This window comes from Pipra filicauda, unplaced genomic scaffold (genome assembly GCF_003945595.2).
Source record: "Pipra filicauda isolate LSUMZ 115617 unplaced genomic scaffold, ASM394559v2 scaffold183_size1465899_pilon, whole genome shotgun sequence".
NCBI classification, from domain to species: domain Eukaryota; kingdom Metazoa; phylum Chordata; class Aves; order Passeriformes; family Pipridae; genus Pipra; species Pipra filicauda.
The window spans coordinates 597,705-616,027 of NW_024104291.1; the positions used below are offsets into that span (position 1 = coordinate 597,705).

The 18,323-nt window shown below is 40.7% G+C and overlaps 1 protein-coding gene across 1 annotated transcript in view; it reads right to left on the bottom strand.

Moving 5' to 3' along the window:
• The window catches only part of LOC113998740 (ovostatin-like), a 31,812-nt gene that overhangs the window by 9,806 nt on the left and 3,683 nt on the right, over positions 1–18,323 (bottom strand). The window contains exons 5-26 of the mRNA XM_039380024.1: positions 17,948–17,968; positions 17,035–17,203; positions 15,724–15,808; positions 14,935–15,052; positions 14,185–14,305; positions 13,850–13,959; positions 12,833–12,991; positions 11,884–12,108; positions 11,606–11,663; positions 10,471–10,616; positions 9,925–10,068; positions 9,120–9,290; positions 8,336–8,459; positions 6,898–6,982; positions 5,960–6,188; positions 5,307–5,433; positions 3,959–4,080; positions 3,246–3,297; positions 2,845–2,928; positions 1,668–1,844; positions 1,104–1,185; positions 101–257 (exon numbers count right to left, since the gene is read on the bottom strand). Coding sequence (XP_039235958.1) covers positions 101–257; positions 1,104–1,185; positions 1,668–1,844; positions 2,845–2,928; positions 3,246–3,297; positions 3,959–4,080; positions 5,307–5,433; positions 5,960–6,188; positions 6,898–6,982; positions 8,336–8,459; positions 9,120–9,290; positions 9,925–10,068; positions 10,471–10,616; positions 11,606–11,663; positions 11,884–12,108; positions 12,833–12,991; positions 13,850–13,959; positions 14,185–14,305; positions 14,935–15,052; positions 15,724–15,808; positions 17,035–17,203; positions 17,948–17,968 — 2,766 coding nt within the window. The remainder of the gene's footprint in view (positions 1–100; positions 258–1,103; positions 1,186–1,667; positions 1,845–2,844; positions 2,929–3,245; positions 3,298–3,958; positions 4,081–5,306; positions 5,434–5,959; positions 6,189–6,897; positions 6,983–8,335; positions 8,460–9,119; positions 9,291–9,924; positions 10,069–10,470; positions 10,617–11,605; positions 11,664–11,883; positions 12,109–12,832; positions 12,992–13,849; positions 13,960–14,184; positions 14,306–14,934; positions 15,053–15,723; positions 15,809–17,034; positions 17,204–17,947; positions 17,969–18,323) is intronic.

Genomic DNA, 18,323 nt, shown 5'->3' on the forward strand with positions numbered 1-18,323 from the left:
CAGTACTAGGAAGAGTAAGGGTGTGGTGGCAAGCTTGTGTCTGTCAGAAATTGTCCAATCCTAACAGCGGGACTGGAAATTTGGGACTATACTCAGTTACCTTCAAAGCATTGTTGAAATGCGACCCAGCATTTTCAAAGCAGCCATCTGACTTCTGCTTGCTTGCCAGCCAGATCAAAGTTTGAGACTGGACATTGTCATCAATGTAGATGTAGCGTTTGGCTTGTGCAAATGACTTATACACAAAGGCAGTGAGCCTGCAGGTGGTCCAGAAACAGAAAGCAGGTAGGGTGTGAACAAGACCAAGAAGATTTACCAGTGCATAGGATGTGCATAGAAAATGACATAAAATGAACTTCATAATGTTTGAGGTTAAAGCAGTGTTTTCTAAGTTTTAAATAAATAACTTAGATAAAATGCTGATATTAAATACAGATTTGATATTTCTCCTAAAAAAACCATGTCCTGAAATCATTTTTCAGAGCAGGGGTAAAGTATAGACACAGCTCAATGATTGATGTCAGTAATTTCTAAGCTTAGTTAGTAGAATTATGAAACAAACTAGGTCAGAAGTTCAAAGTTCTGTCATGTTGCTCAGTCTTTTCTCCAATCATATGAAAGTCCCTAGGAATAGAGATATCCACATCTTCTCTGGGCATTTTTCTCAGTGCTGCAGCCTTCTCCTAGGCAAGATTTTTTTTCCTTCTACCCAGTTAGAGTTGGTTTTGTTGCCATTTGAGTAAGGACATGCTCTTGTCCTTACTCTGTGCAACCCTGACAATAGTCTGACCCTGTGTTTTCCACAGTCCCCATCTAGGTAGCAGAAAGCTTCACCTAGATTTCCCATTAGCTTCCTTTTCTACAGGCTGAACAAACTCAGATTCTTCAGTTTCCCCTTGAACATTATGTGCTCCAGCTCCCAGTCATCATAACGTCCTTTTGTTGCACTCTTTCCAGTTTATTAATCTCTCCTTTACTAGAGGATTCAAATTAACTGAGCCATATCCATTTAGACTATTAAAAATAAGAATCACTGAATACTTTGATCATTTTTCAAAGCCTAAAGATCCTGTGTTAGGGAAATAGAAGTTATCATCACTTACCATACACTCCCTTCCCTATCTCGTCTCCCAAAGGAGCTGTAGGATCCATCCTGGTGTTTGTATGACAGCTGTTTTTGATAACCTGAATACATAATAAAGAAGACACATTTTCTAATCACAGAAAAGGACTAGCTCTGCTGTTTGTTCAACTGAAGCAGTAAGACTTTTGGATTTAATATCAAGTAATGTATGTCTGGTGAATATAGCCAATCACTATGAATTCTAGCTGCTTTTACTCCTGGAAGAATGACATGTTGTTTTGGGGTGCTTTCATTGCCTGATCTTACGCAATAAACGCAGTGCTAGAATTCAGAGATTGGTGCTCACCACGTAGAGCTTAAGAGCTCAGTACACACAATCACAGTATTAAATCACTCAGAATATTCTGAGTTGAAAGGGACCCACAAGGGTCATCGAGTCCAACTCCTGGCCCTGCACAGGACTTACCCAAGAATCACACCACGTGCCTGAAACTGTTGTCCAAACACTTCTTAAACTCTGCCAGGCTTGATGCTGTGACCACTTTCCTGGGGAATAAAATGGAAGAATTGGAGAACCTCTCACCTGTGGATAAATATCCAGTACCCCTGACTCTAATCTCTTCAGTCAGTTGCTCAGTCTTATTCAGATAATCCAGGGCATAGATGTTGGGTGTGAACAAGGCCATGTTCTGTTCTCCACAGCCATAAGGCATATGGAGAAGGTTATCTAAGTTCCTCAAGGCTGTACCCAAAATGTCTCCTGAAGAATGAAAGATATAAGAAGTCAGCTCAAACTTGCTTTAATTACATACATTGCTTTATATTACTATGAATCCAAGATCAACGTAATCACAGTAACCAAAGACACAACACAGAAGAAAAGCATTATAATGCCCCATTTTTTATGTCTTGTCTGAATGCTGGACACCTGGAAGAAACTGAGAATTTGAGAGAAAAAGAATGAGCATGAACACTGGCTGGCATGGCTTCTGAGAAACAATTATGAATCCTTAAAAGGGTTAGATTTCCCTGCCCTTTACAACCTGCCTCCTGTGTTTTCATGTACATGTGAGAATGCTGTGTGGGTAAGATGCTGATGGGCTACAGAGGCTATATTGCACAGTATCAGCACGTCTCACACAGACACAGGTATGAAAAACAATTGTAAATTGTATTTAGAAAACAATCTGAATTCAGAACCCCAGAAGTATGAAAAACAATTGTAAATTGTATTTAGAAAACAATCTGAATTCAGAACCTCAGAAAAAATCCACTGAAGAGAACTCTCAAGTCTTAATAAAGACTTTCAGATAAGTAGAGTTGATTGGGACCTGAAACTTTTATTTTGTGGGAGCTTATTGACTTACAAATGTTTTTCATTATGCAAAATGATAAATTTGAAATTATGTAGTCAGCAAAGTTCTGAAGCCTTCTTTCCAAGAAATCAAGATAATTTTTTTTGAAGAAGTCTGCCTTATGTTGCTTTTCAGCTGAATTAGCTGTTTTACTCTACAGAACAGGATATGCTAAAGCAGTATAGTCTGAAATGCAATATAAGTTGAAATAATTGGACTTGATATGAGAGAATTTTGAGCAACTTTTGCCTCTCGCTTCCATTTTGCAAAGAAGAAAACTTATACTCTGAAATCAAGATTAATTACTTCCTCAACTTTACATTAAGTTTGTATGTGTATACATGATAGCACTTGGTACAGCACAAGAGGAGTGCCATTCACTTTTATTCTTAGTACTAAACTTACCAATGACGGAAAAATAAGCTCTGGCTGATCCCTGCACTAGGTTTCTTGGCAAGCTGAGAGGCACTGGTTCAGAAATCTTTATGCCTGATGAGAAAAGGTAACAACAAGAATTGTTAAACCCATGTTTTTTTCCAGAAGTCTTCACTTTCTAAGTATAACTACAATGACTTTTAGAATCTGCAGTCTTGGTAAAGAAAATGCCACAGAGACTTGCTCGAAGAGTCAAAGGTATCTCTGAAAACCCTAAATTTTAGACTAGCACCATGACCCTGAGAACCTCTCTCCTCTCCTGGAAGGGTCTTTGGTTTTGTGAGACAAGATCTACAAGACAGTGAAGTGGTTCCACTGACTCCCTGGAATGAATGAATAAATAACTGAACGAATGAATGAACTTGCCTTACCTTTTGCACAGATGAGGGAGCTCTGAGTCAACTCCTTTTTAACACCTTCAGGCTGTTTGATTGTAGGGAAGTGGTCAGGAAGAGGAAGGAAAGTGTAGAAAATTACCATGAAACCACAACAATTCAAGGATGTGAATCAATATGCGAATTTGACTATCCAAACAGTGCACCTCTTGTACCCAGCCCTACCCTATCTCCACTACACTATCTCTTGGTCCATGACTCTCTCTTATCCAACATCCTGTCCAGAGCACCTTCCTTCTTGAAAAGCAGTTATAAAATAGGCATTTCCAGCCTCTGAGAGAGACTCTGTCCAACTAATCCTACGTAGCTGTTGCTTTATGATGCTCAAGATAGATCCTTTTCCTTTTATATCTTCCCTCCAACTCCCTCCCTAGTTTGCAAGTCACAGGCTAAAGGTACTTAAAAGCAGGTATGGAATCTCCTCCCTTCTGGCAATATCTCTACTGACATCCATGGGTTGTCAGGGTATGTGTGCTCATGTTCCCAAGAAGGAGACAGTGGAAGGAGGACAGTGGATGACACTTACCACTGTGATTTTTCAGTCTCATTTTCATAAGGAGAACCCTACTGTACACAGCTCCATCTGCATCAGATGCCTTGCCTCCTTACACTAGCTGACTGCTTCTAGTCCACAGCTATAGATAACAGTTTCCATGAGGCAGAAAGCACATGCAGATCTCCTACCATACCTCAACAAGTAGGGTTTGAATCAAGGTGTCCCTGTAAATTGTTTCCTCTTCTGAAGATGTGCTGTTTTCAGTACCTCTGGTATTCAGTTTGGCCTCAGCCGTAATCACGAATTTCACTTCACCTGGAAAGCCACGCACCAGCGCAAGAAAAGGAAGTTATCTTCAAATGTCTACAGTTACTCCTGGTTTTCACTGCCTTTTCTAGACTGATGAACCGCTGAGAAATGTATTTTCTTTAAAGACAGTTCAGCGTAAACAAATTGCATGAAGGCTCTGCATCTGTCCACTAGTGGCAAGGAGAACTTACCTGGGCCATAGTATGAGTTAAAAAATAGGGGTGATCCTGGCCAAAAAATGGACAGTTCTCATTACCAGTTTCCACCCCTTCTTAGCCTTTTGCTGAGCTTTTTCTGGCCTAGAGTAGTGTTGCAATAATTTGGTTATAGCTCTGTTATGCTTTAGTTGTGCCTCTTTCCTTCAGATGGAATTTATTAACTGAGGGACAACACTGAGGAGCAGCCTCAGTGCTGCAGCAGCACTGAGGACCAACCCTGAAGTTGCAGAGTTGCTCTCTCACCCCTGCTGTCATTGCATACTGGAAATCCAAAGGAGCTTTTTACTTGGAGCAAAATATGTTATTATCAGAGTTATCAGAGTGAGACAGCAGCCTTTTTTTTTTCAGCTCTGCAGTCCTATTATGCATATCCAGTTTTCATCTCACTGTAACTTCACAACTTTCTCAGCGAGTTTGAAATAATTGAGTCATACAGGTTTTAGAAACAATCTTTTCACGAAAAGGTCCATCTGTGGTTCATTTTGAGAAAACCTCTGCTAATTAAAAGTTTATTTGTATTTCAACTCTTGGAGCACTTATACATGCAAGTCATTGTAACTGCTTTTTAAAAAAAGGCAGTGTTGACTTTAAGGCAGTGTGAACTAACACAGCTGTAGAATTGGATAAGAGCAATTTCCTCTTTGCCCATCGAGAATCCAGTCCAAAATTATTAACAGATTATATTCTTACTGAATACATTTGGTTAGATACAAAACTGTTAGGTGAAAGATCATATGCACATGAAAAACTGACAGTGTTTCATACATCTGGCAAGTGAAGAGTTTGTCCCAAAATGGGCAGGAAATGGACTAACCAAAAATCAGAAAAGAGAAAATGCCAGAACAATTCATTGCTCATTCAGTGCATCCAAGGAAGTTTTAGCAGAAGTACAGTACTAAATTTGCAGAGGAGTTGTCCAGAAAAGCCTGTTTGTGGATTATTGACGCTACATTAAAGGGTGAAAGTAGAAAGATCAAACAGGGACAAGTCAAGGTGATGAAAAGACAATCTTACCGAGTTTGTGGGGGCTAATAGCCCAAATATAGGTTTTTCTTTCATTGGCACACACCCTTGCTGTGTTACCCTCTGGTGAAAGGATTTTTGCCTTGTAGTCACTTGACTTTGCGAGTATGGCACTGATCTGAGACAAAGAAAGAAGGAGCAAGATTACAAATGAAATCGACTGCCCTTAAAGTTAGGCTGCAGAGCAAGGGAAACTTGCTGAAGAAGTTGTTTGTCATCTGCATCTGCGGGATTGTACCAGAACAGAGGGATGAGACATTTTTCTGAGGAAGTGGCAAATCCATCTCTTTTCTGCCCATTGTCAGTGTCTGTTTTTGACAGAAGTACAATAAGGTGTCTGTGCTCATCAGCTGAGTTGCCTTATTGAGAGACTGTTGCATAACTCAGTATTTATTGTGTTTTGCAAGCACATGTCCATACCCCCTGCTCAAGTTCCTCCTTCAAGAGCAAAAAGAAGAGCTAAGTTATGTAGGGATAAAGAGAAAGTTCTTATCATCCATGGACCAGCCGCAGAGGGAACGGACCGGGCAGAGGATACAGTGGAAGTTAAACACTTCTGCATTTCTGGTGTATTATGCAGGGGAATTCTGGGATCTCTGGGAAACAGGCAAAACATATAGGAAGTAAAAAGGAACTTGATATACCTGGACACACTTGTTGAGGTAGTTGAAGACGTTGGCTATTAAATTAAATTTTTCCCCTCGAATGACAGAGTATGGCAAGGTGAGATCCACAAAGAATGGTTGGAATGCTGTCAGTGAAACAGGAGAGGTGATGCCGAATCCAGCATCATCCTGCACACAGAAAGCACTGGCTTTCCATTCTGTGATGGTGTCAGGAATGGTGTAAATGGCATTGACCTCTCCTCTAGAACTGAAGAGAATAAAAAGAATGGAATGGGCAATGATCTTAGGAATTTTTCAAGACAAATTATAGAATAGACTTTCTGCTGGAGTCAGTACTTCTGTTTTCATCTCACTTTCTGCAAGATAATTCTCCATATTTTTTAAAAAAAATATAATTCTTGAACTAAGGATCAAGGTGCTGGTGAACTGCATGTTAAAAAGCACTCAAATACTCAACTTTTTAAATTTAGAAATATCATTTTTTGAAAAAACAGAATGCCCAAACACACAGATTAGAGCCAATAAATTTAATGTTCTAGACAAGTGCCTATAGGCAGTTAAGATGGAGATATTCTCATTCCAGGTGCTGGATTGCCTGAAAGAAAAACAAAATAACCCAAGTTTTCTGCTGTTGAATTAAAAATTGGTTGAAAAATAACAAGGTTCTCTCCTGCTCTCTCCTTAACAAACACTTTTATGTTACTCTTAGGCCTTATTTCTCCCCAACAGAAAAGACAGGGGACAGAGCACAGAATATTTGTCATTCACAGTTCAAGTAGGTTTGCCACTGTGTACAAGGTTGGGAGTTCAGCGGTCATTGATCAACATGGGAAAAGTAGACGCACATCTACAAAGCAAACATATGTTCCATGGTTTCTTCACAGAATCCATTTTAGCTACATGAATCAACTCAAAAATTCACACAGGAGGAAAGCAGTGAAGATGAACATACTCACTCAGTGTGAACCAGATCCCAAATCCAGGTCTCAGGGAAGAATTTCCGAACAATGCTAACACTACCCCCAATAATCCTTGACTCATCTAGAAGTGGGTCTATGGTTAAAGTATAATATTAGAGAGGTCAGAACACAAGAATCTAAACTTTGGTCAGACATGCTTGACACCATAAAAATGAACACCAAGTATTCTGTTTGAGCTTTTTTTCATTCTTTTTCACACCAAAAAAAGGAAAATTCTAACAGATCAAGGGTACGGGAAGCAACAATTTCTTATCTATTCTCTTTTCCCATGGGAAAAAAGCTAGAAAAATTAGCTATTTCACAAGACATTTCACTTCATTTTGTACTGAAAGGTCTCATCATCCAATTAGAAAGGCATCCTGTACCAGTAGCTCTCTGATTTGCAAATGGGCAACAGTGGCCAATATTGCCACCAAAGCTTATAATGCTTTAAAAACCTTCCTGAAAACTTATTAATTTTTACCCCATTCAGTAGTTAAAACTGGAGCTGACTGTCAAGTCCATTGGAAAACTACTTTTGTTCTTATAATCATACTACAGGTCTGATTTTAGGAACAAAGATCATCTCTCCAGTTTTCTATGGACTCACTTGTGATGCCTGAAAACTAATTTAGTATGGAGGTACCTCAGTTTTCATAGCTGTATCATGGAAATAACAATACTTTCTCATTCTGCTGGACCTAGAATCACAGAACCACAGGCTCATTGAAGGAAATCTAGGTTGAGAACAATCCCTGTAGTTTTCTAGTCCAATCTTCTTGAAGCAGGACTAGCTTCAAAGTAAGATCAGGTTGCTTAAGGGCCTTGTCCAGCTCAGATTTTAAGATTAGCAGTGATGGAGACTCCAGAACCTCCTGGAGAACACCTTCTAGTGAACCACAATGCTCATGAGGAAGAACTTTTTCCTAGCACTGAGTAATACTTTTCCCTGTAGCAACCTATTTTGCTACTTTTGCTCTTTTGCTGAGCAATCTGACTTGAAGAAAGATAATCATAATTCTTGCTGTCCTATAAAGGCTTTGGAGGCTATGTGCTAAGTGCACTAAGTGCTGTGTGAAGTCTTGACATTGGGAATTGTCATTATGTTTCTGAATTGACATTTTGTTTTAAATACATAATTGAATTATGATTTGATGAAAGGTTCTGACCTGAAAAACCCTGGAAAACTAATATCAGTTTATGAAAGAAGCAGCATCCCAGTACTCCATGTCTTTTCTACATGCACTGTTCACCTAAGTGAGAGAGAATTGACTCTACTGCAAGGACTGTCAGAAAGAGATTACTAGATGCAAACTGGAACACATAGACTTTTTCCCCCCAAAAAACCCCAGCATACTGGTTGTTATTTTATACAGGCAACAGTTTGAAGACCAAGTAGGCTGAGACTGAAGATACAGAATTAACTTTCTTTTACCTGAGACCTTGGCATTGGCGTGGGCACCATAAAGGTGAGGGTAATCTTCCACATCTAATTTTTCTTCATTGCACAGAACTGGCTTCCGTAGCGCAGAGTTGGTGAAGACTTTCAGACCCATACTCTAAATGTGAAAGAATCTGTCAAGTCACTCAGAGCACACACTACCTACCAGTGCATATCACTGGTTACCTTACCTCATCTCTCTCCTCCCTCATCCCATCCCATCCCATCCCATCCCATCCCATCCCATCCCATCCCATCCCATCCCATCCCATCCCATCCCATCCCATTCTTTCAGCCCTGAATGTCATAACTCTACCTCCCCAACCTTCTGTGTATTTTTTATGGAGCAATGACACCTTGTGTTCTGTAAAGAGCAGTAATAATTGGTCTGATGTTAGCCTTATGTCCTAGGCCATGGGATCAGTGGGAGGTGGAATCAAGCATATCAGGAACCAAGTGGCCTGAATCAGGGACAAAAATCTTTACAAGGAATGCCTGAATCATGAGCCAAGGCCATGGTCCTGCTTAGGAAATGTCTACTAAGACATGTCTACGAAGAAGCATAGGCAGGAGCCCAGTGAATGTATCTAGTAGTGATTTTCAGTCCTCCTGAATAAATGATGGGGATAATAAAGCAGAAACTGGGTGATTGGAGACCTTAGGCAGTTTCAGGCATCAGCTGCCTTCTCTTAGCAGTAAGAACTTGAGAAAGTTGAATGCTAGTGTACACGAATTCTTCTGGAACACCTCCCACTTAAAGAGCCACAAGACCACATACCTTGAAAATGCTGTAGACATCGCCATCACGACTGACATTCACAGGTTCAAAGTACAAGCCATCAAAAAAGATGGTTTTGGTTGGGGTACACCCCTCTGGCTTGACATCTTCAAGGTTGAGCCCATTGTAGTAATAGCCATATAAATCCCTCACACGAAGTTGGTAGTACAACTAGGAGGTGAGAATGATGAGTGTAAACACAAGGAGGGTCTCAGGCAGGTGCAAAATCACATATATTCTAAGCCTGTGGTGTTCCCTGAGCAATCCTGTTGATGTTGGTGTGCTTGCCTACTGATGCCTACCTACAGAGGAATAAACAATTTGGCTGGTGATACACAAGAAGGACTGGACTGTACTCTCCTTCTTCTGAATTGAAATGGCTTTGTGGAGTGAACTTGAGCCAAAAAGCATGGAGATACACTCTTGAGCTAAGCCAAGAGGAGACTGGAGTTTTACATGATACTGGATGACATCTACCGCTTTTGCTCTTGGCCCAAGGCCTATCTGAGCCATAAAAATTCAATTTTGACATAATCACAGTGAGGAAATATGCTGTCAAGGATTTACATTAGGCATATTCTTGGGATATGTGTTACACTGTTATGATTTCCAAAGGTAGTGTGCTGCTATCAATTTTTGTCTTTGATATGTACAACTGCCTTAGATATTTCTTTAATCACAGATATTTTGTTTGCAAAAATAAATAAAAATACAGTCAGCAGCAGAGAGATCAAAGGTGGGAACTCTGGATGTTATTCTGGATGTTCCTAGCTCAAAAGAACATAGGACTGTGGATGTGGCTTACACTCTCAGCAGAAAACTCTTCCCTAGACTGATGAAGGACACTCTGAATTGCTCGCAGGGCACAATAGGAGTTGGCAGCAGCTTCAAGGTGGAGTCCAACTTTAGAGCCTGGAAGACTCTTCTTCTCAGAGAACTTGAGCTGGACCTGGAAATTAATAAATCCAAGACAATTACATGGAAAGAAGGAGAATCGGATTGGCATATAGATCTAAATCTCACTTTTCAACAGCACTCATTCTATTCCCCTTGGAGCAAAGCTCCCACCGCTAGATGGCCCTTCTGAATCCCTGTTTGTAAAAATTCCCCACCTCTATAACCCCCTAGCCACCTCCCTCTCCCCACTCTATTGTCTGAGTCTGACCATATGCGTCAATTCCGGGGACAGCTTCTCACGATTCCAGCCCCATCTGCACCTTTTCCATTCCTAAAGGCCATTCCTTGTGCAAGGCTCTTCATGAAGTAATTTCCTAACTGCTCTCTCAGCAAAGAGGCAGTTTATATATATATATATATATATCTCCCTTAATAAGAAAGCAAAGGTTTTCACCTTGTTTTTGAAGCATACATCAGTGTGTATCCAAGAGCTGTCAGCCACTATCTCTCCATGGGGATGCACTGTATAGAGCAGCAGTCTGGCGCTGGGGGCAAGCTTCTCAGTGACAGTCAGTGTGATGGAGAATATACCTCTGGAAGCTGTGGAAGGAAGATGGACCAGAGGAAGACAAGCCAGCAAAAGAGATTATGCAAACCTCAGCTTTGGTGGAAGGACCACATATTTCTTCATAACCTACTAGCACCTATAAAACCCAGGGAAATTGGATATTGGAAGATTCATCTCTCAGTGGCTGAGGAACAGCTTCCATCAGCAAGACAACAGATACAGGGGATTCTGAGACCAAGGTGCTTTGCAGAGAGGGGTCTAAACTGAAAAGAAGTTGAACATGGAAATCTATGCATGATTGTTATGAGAAGAGCACAATATTGCCTTTCAGTCTCAAACCTGGAACTTCCTACGCCAGAGAAAATAGACCAGTCTCTTAATTAAAGGACAGTTCTCTTAATGCTAAGAAATATGAAGTTCTTATCTACATGGATAAAAACTACTAGTGCATGGACAAGAAGTTAAGCTTAAGGCCAAAAATGGTAAATATGAAACCAGTCCTGTATGTGGAGTGAGGTTTACTTAAGCTACCTCCTGAAGATTGGAAATAGGCCAGGTTCTGCAAGAAAAGTTATTTTAAACAATGAAAGAATGAAGGATAGGATTACTGTCATTTGTGGGTATTTTGAGACTTCTGAAAGTGCAATGAATTTCGAGAGTTAACTGCTAAATATCCCTTTAAAAAGTTTTATTATTCTAATTGGTGAAGAGTAGGATGTCACAGAATAACTACGAAACCATAAATACTCCTTGGTAAGAAATAAAACATTCCATATGTTTGATCACAACAAAATTTTCATGTTTCAATTAACAAGATAAATTTGATTATGATATAGGGGATTGGCTAGATGCTGCAGCAAAAGCAAATGATACTGTGTGTGGTAACAGGTTATGGGATTTAGGAACTAGTACCTGATTTAGCTACAGTTCTTTGCTTTCATCACTTCTTACAAAACTTACTTTGTTCTGGTATTCAGAATGGTGCTCTGAAGTATGAGTAGTAATATGGTCTAGAACTTACCACCAGAAATGCTGACTTGCTTCTGGCCACTGAGAGTAATTTTTCCTTTTGTCATCACCTAGACATAAAAAAAAAAAATCTCATGAAACTGGATCAAAAGCACCTTCTCCTTTCCACAATGAAATAATTGTTTTTGAGTGGTATTCTGAAAAGCCTCAAAGGCCTTGAGGTCGATCCATGATCTGTAACAACTGTCTGGTTGGGAGATTTCTGCCTTACATGGTGTTCAAGAGAAGGTGAAAGAAAAGAGATGTTTTGGGAGTCACATTAGCACTCACTACGTAGTAGAAGTTTGTGTGCGTGGTATTGCTGTAGCCCTCTCTGTTCAGGACGTAGTGAACGTTGATTGTTCGCTGCTGGCCACAGCTGAGCTTCTCTGGCACTGGCTCAATTTTCAAAAAGCTGTTGGTCCGTGAGTAGAAACGCCGGACAAAGAATGAGGCTTGGGGCTCATTATGACTCCCCCAGATAAACTCTGCACAGTCATCTGGTGCCTGTCTGACCTGTGAAATAGAAGAATCATACATGGAAAATCGACAGTGTGGAAAATAAAAAAAAATGCGAGGCAGGTGAGAGGCAAAGACACCTTTCCTCTAAAATACTCTGTCGGGAAGCTGATTTTGTGGGGCTGTTTAAGCCAAGAGCAAGAGCTGGTGTGAAAAATTTGTGCTTCACCAGTGCAGAGCAGCCTATTGCAGTAGGGAGGTTATTTCAGATTCTTTCAGGCTTGGGACCAGCTGAATGAACTGCTAGGATTTACTGTGAATTCGAATGGCACTGTTCTCAAACAATTTGCTTTTTCTTAGCTCTTCCCATCATACCAGAGCAAAGGCATGACAACACAAGAAGACCATGTGATGGTAACAGGCATTAGTTTCTTAGAGCAGAAATGCAGGGAAGCAGGCAGCAGCTGTAAAAAGATGTTGGCATGCATCCAGGCTGAATGGAGAAGGCAGTGCAGTCTCTGAGGAAGGTTCTCTAGCACAGAGAATGAAGAGAAGGAAGATGAAGGCAGAAGGAGCTTCCGGTGGGAGAGAAAAGCAGGGAGGTGCTGAAGATCACTACAACCGAAAAACATGGCTGGGATACAGACAGCCTCTTCTCAGACACTGGAGTTTCTGGTGTTTTCTCATATTAGTTTCACATATGTTGCAGGTTTTGCTTCTAATCCCTCTCTCCAACAAAGTATTTTCTTAATGAATTAGACTGTAGCTTGTATTTACTTACTGTCAGCCTAAAACTGGGATCAAAGAGGTTGGACGTGTCAATAGAAAAAGCAGCAGTGCCATTTTTGTTAGTGGTATAGTTGGCCAGATATTCTTCATTGAGCTCCAGCAGGAAAGTCTTGTTGGCAGCAGGCTCACCATTCACATTTGTCACAGTGATCTGAACAAAAAAACAACAAATAAGGGATTCAGAAAAAAATCCAAACCTAACAACAACAACAAAGAAATACTCTGCTTACTAGAGGATGCTCACTCAAGCACTGAGGACAATTGCAGGGAGTAGAAATCAAGAGTGAAATGTACTGAAGAGGCAAACACTCCTCAATATTTTGAGGGACCAGTTCTGTGACAGGCAAAGACAGGCAATTCCCATCAGTGTAGAACAAAATATATGCTACAGAGGGAGGAGGAATATTCTTTGGAGAACAATGTTTAACAAACATAAAGTAACCAGATGATTTAATGGCCACAGGTAACCTGTGGAAAACAGCAGCATCTTTCAGCTCCTATGCATCTGTGCATACCCACTGTCTCCATTGCATGTCTGGATGATGCTGTACAGGTCATCTTCCTTTTTATGCTTGAGTTTATCCTTCATGTGTAGGTTGCTAAGAAGTCAGAATGTGCTCCAATACCTCTACTGCTTTAAGTAAACATCCCTGGGATTCTGTGATGCAACACAGGGTAAATTCTACCTTCAGTTTAGGCATAACTATTGCTGAAGCATTTTCTTGAAGACTCCTCTTCCCCACTCATATGACCTTTCACTTAGTTGCCTTTTAGGCATCCTTTGACTATGGCAGAAGTGAGACCCTAACACTCCAGGTATGATATAATTTTATTTGTTTCTCAAGGAGTATTTAATGTAACAAGGGAACTGTGAAGTCCCTGTTATCTGGAATTATCATGGGAAGCTGACAGCACAGAGTTAGGGGACAGCCATAAATGGGGCAACATGGAGATCATCATGCTGGACCTCAGAGAGTTTTGGTCTAAATGTATCCTCTTATACACTCACTTCACCATAGTAAGGAATTCCCCTCTTGTAATAGGAATCCATATTCTTGAACACCACTTCGTCATTTTCACTGTTGACTGCAACATAGTCATGGTCCTTCATCTGGATACCTGTGAGGCACACCCAGTATAAAAAGGAAATAGAAATCAGTCATTGGAAGAAAGCTATTCCTTTTGATAAGCTGTATGGAGGGGTAATGCTCAGGACGGAGACCTACACAAAGAAAATGATGATTGTTCATTATTTGCCACACAGATTGTGATCCAGGGGATTCCTCTCAGGAATTTCCATTTATTAGCTTTAATCAGCCACTCACAATATGCACTTGGTGTTACCTGTCCCATTTTCAGTGACGATGCTTTCTATGTTGAGGCTGGCATACATCCTGGCATAGCTGCGGTAAAGCTGGAATTTTTTGATGGAGATGACAGTGTTGAGGCAGCCATCCTTCCCCAGCTGAAAAAGCAGCAAGAGGGAAAACACCATTTTTCTCAAGGTTTGGAAAATTGCTCCTAAATCTGTATTAGTGGGACTCTGAAGAACTCCCCTCCTGCCTTACATTTCGCACTCCCCAGCTCCCTTCTCAGATCACTGTTTCAGTACCATTTACTCCAGCACATGGAAACTTCTCTCCTTATCCCCCCTAGTCTTCTCTATGGTCCTGCTCCTTCTTAAACCCATCTTGCATAATGCCTGCATTCTATGACCACAGCACTTTGAGTCCGAACTAGTGGAGAAATTAATAATTTGTTTGAGTGCCCTCAAAGACTCCCAGTAGAGGTCTCCTGATTAGATTTGGTAAGAACACAGCTCTGATATTTTAGGAATGATCAAAAATTTACAGTTTCATGTTGCCCTCCTTCCTACTGACTCTTTCTGAGGGGAAAATCAAAGTCTTCTGATGAAGTCATTTGTAAAAGATACATTCATGGTCTTTCAGCATTCCCTGTGAGATGGTGAGAAAAAACACACCTCTGAGATTGTCTCTCTGGTGTTCCCTTGGAAATGAATGAGGCCATCAAATACTGTGCTACATGTTAGGTAGGAAAGCTGACTGGAAAGCACGGACTTATCATGTATCATACCAGTCCAGTGACAGCTTCACAGGTTTTCTTCTGGTTTTGTTCACACTGTGGACCATAAAAGTGTTGCTGACACACATTGATTTGGGCTTTCCCTTGTACTGGTTGGCCATAAGTGTACCTAGGAGAAGAAGAGACACAAGAATTCAATCATGTGGATTTAGCATGAAACCTGCAAAAATTGCACAGCAGTGCAAATTCTAAACCCCTCAGGATTGCCCAGACCACAGACAGAAGATCAGCTGGGAATTACGACCTGCTAGCCCTAGCAGAAGTCCCTTCTACTATTTTTAGGCTGTTTTTGACATCTTGTTAAAAAAAGCCTGCTTTGCTGTTGTCTTTGCATAGTCATTCTTCAAGGTCTGAAGCTGGAAAGTGGTGCTGCACTCAGGGTTGGGATGTTGTTCCCTGCTCCTTGCTGTTTCTCACTAATGCCTTGCATTAGCAGGTCGTATTGCAGAAAGATCCCTATTCACCCTGTTAGCTCATAGCACCCTGCACTTTGGCAGTGTCACAGCCAGCAATTTTAATGGTAGACTCTCCTTTTCTGTATTAATAAAAAACAACAGCTAACAAGGATGTAATGTTCGATTTAGACACAGACAAACCCTTTCAGTTTTTATTCTGCTATGTACCAGGAGAAGAGTTATCATATTTTACATCACGGAAATCATAGCTAAAGGAATTGCTCTAATCCATGCTCTGAATTGGCAGCAGAATCTCTGCCAGCACAGCACACTATCCTCTATCCCAAGTTTGTTGTGCACAAACGTGTTGTTTTCAGATACTTACGAAGCACAAACGTTCACACTGATGTCTTCATCAAAGAAAGAAATCCTCTTTGGCCCAGCTGTTGTCACTTTAAATTTTGGCAGCACTGAGAATGCAATATGAATATGACTAATCAGCAATTGCATGCCACAGGCAGGTGTGTGTGTGTGTGTGTGTAAGACAGCAAAAAAACTGTTGCCAAAGACGTTTTCACCAGCAAGGATGAGGAAATGGTTCAAAGAAGAGTTTAACTAGGACCTGTAGGATATTACAGTAGAAAATATAGTAGAAAAAATAACCTTCAGTGGTAAGAGGAATAACTTATTTAAAATTAAATAATAATCATACTAATAATTATAACAGACACAGCAAAAACTGTGATAAATCACTTTAATCTCTTTTCTTAAAGAAAAGGGTGGGAGTAATGCTGATGTCTCAAACTACCTAAGCCCTGGAGAACAAAAGTTATTATGCAATCCAGCCCCAGTGAAGGAGAAATGCAACAGATTGAGTGGAATATTAAAGATCACTGACACTGCCTCTCTTCAGCTTATTTTTTATCCCAGGTCACCAGCAATACTGACAACATATCTGGAAAAGGCCCTTTTCTTGTGCACCTGTACACAGGAGACTGGAAGGTGTGAAAGCACTCTGGAGGGTAAACAGGAAAGCTGCTTTAATGCTCTTACAAAAAACCCACACAACTGGGAGTTGTCCAAGCTTTCTCTGGGGACTACTAAGGAAAATCAGCCACTGTAAGATGAGAAAACTTGTAAGATCAAAGTGATTTTAGCAATCCCTGATACGGTCGATTCCAGGATCACTATAATGGCTTTGGCACCCACACTACCCATTGCTTTCTATCTTGCACTTCCACTGGCTATCCACCCTCCCCCAGTAACAAACTGGTGCCTGTCCTGTAAACTGTTTTTTAGGTATCTTCAGATTTCTACTGCATAGTGCTCTTCATATAGTGATGGCATCCACAAAGGAGGACAGGCCTGATTTTCATTTTGCCTCTGAACGGATGGGGAGTGTAAGGCTTGAGTGATAGGATGTGGATCCCAGAGTCACACAGTAACTTTGTGCCAAGCCCAGAGAGGAATTGGACTTCTAATTTAATCATTGAGAAATACTGCCTTTCTCAGATTTCTTTTGAAAATGAAATGCCCTTCTGCCTTCATTTTGTCCACCCAGTTCTCTCCATGTCTTTCTTTTCCAGACATGAGGTGGAGATTCAAAGAACTTAAACTCTGCGCTAGTAGATCTTGTCTGATTTAGGTAGAATCAGCCTTATTGCTAGCACGGGGTAGTTTGTAGGCCTTTGCTTACCATATTCCTCCACTCTGAAGGAGTGATACTCTTTTTCACCTGACTTTGTCTCCACAGTGATGTCGTAGGACCCCAGAATAGGCTCTGGGATTAGTGGAAAGGAGAGCTGGACAATTCCACGCTTAGATGCTACCTCCAACCACTGGAAGATCTTGTTTTGCTCTGGATCCTGGAGAGGAAAAGAAAGAGATGTAGCCAAGCCTTTATCATCCTGTTTCTTGTCTTCTCACCTTCTTTCAAGTGTTGTCTCCTGATATATTGGCTAAGTGCATCACAGGTTGAATGTGATTCAGGGCTGGTGACACGTGCTCTGACTTCCCAGTAATTTTCCATCTCCGCTTCTGGATTAAACAACCCTAAGTTTAACTGTGAATCACCTAAACTGACAGATGATCTCAGATCATTCAGAAATACTCCCTGACTGGGACACAGGCTGCTTATTCGTAACTCTTCCAGCATAAATCTTGCTGACTCAACTCCTTCTGTGAAACAGGAATGTTATGCTGGCCACCTTCAGAAAGCACTTTGAGATCTAGTGATGTGAAAAGTGGCAGCAGATTGATTCATTGTTAGCCTGTTCCTAGCAGAACATGGCAGAAAGTTATTATTCTTATACCTGTATGAGAATGAGGCTATTTCACCACCCCATTTATTGTAGTCCTACCAAAGACTGGACTGAACACTTTTGTTTGAATTCTAACGACAGACACAGCAACAATCTTGTGCTGTTTCTGACTAACAGCTCCAGTTGTGCTGACTTTTTCTCCTCTAAGGCTTGATAATGGATACTGTCACTGTTCAACTCCAAGTCCACCGGCTTTTAAAAGAGTGCTCTGGATAAGCCTCCCTCAGCTATTGACTGTATGGGGAATGATGAAGCATTCTCTCCAAAGCAATTTGTGGCATCTCTTACCTCAATGATGATTCTTGGATACTGGAGGAGGAAAAAAAGAAAAGAAAAAAATTATCAAAACATCAAGAAGTTCACTGTGGAGATTGAGAAATGCTAAAACATAAAGAAGGCTCTGAACGGCTTTCTCTGGATAGAGAAAACTGGGCAAAGCAAATAATTTGGAACTCATGTCTAATTTTAAAAGGATAACCATTTTGGAATTTATCTTTTCTACAAAATCATCGATTTTTTTTCTACATACCTGGGCCAGGTAAAGTGACTACAAAACCTGTGTACTGTGAGAGATTTCCAGAAGTGCTTTCAGACCCTTTGCCCTCTCTAAAGGTAGGGAAAGGATGGAATGTGAAGCTAAGGAGTTAAAACAGTTCTCAAAAAA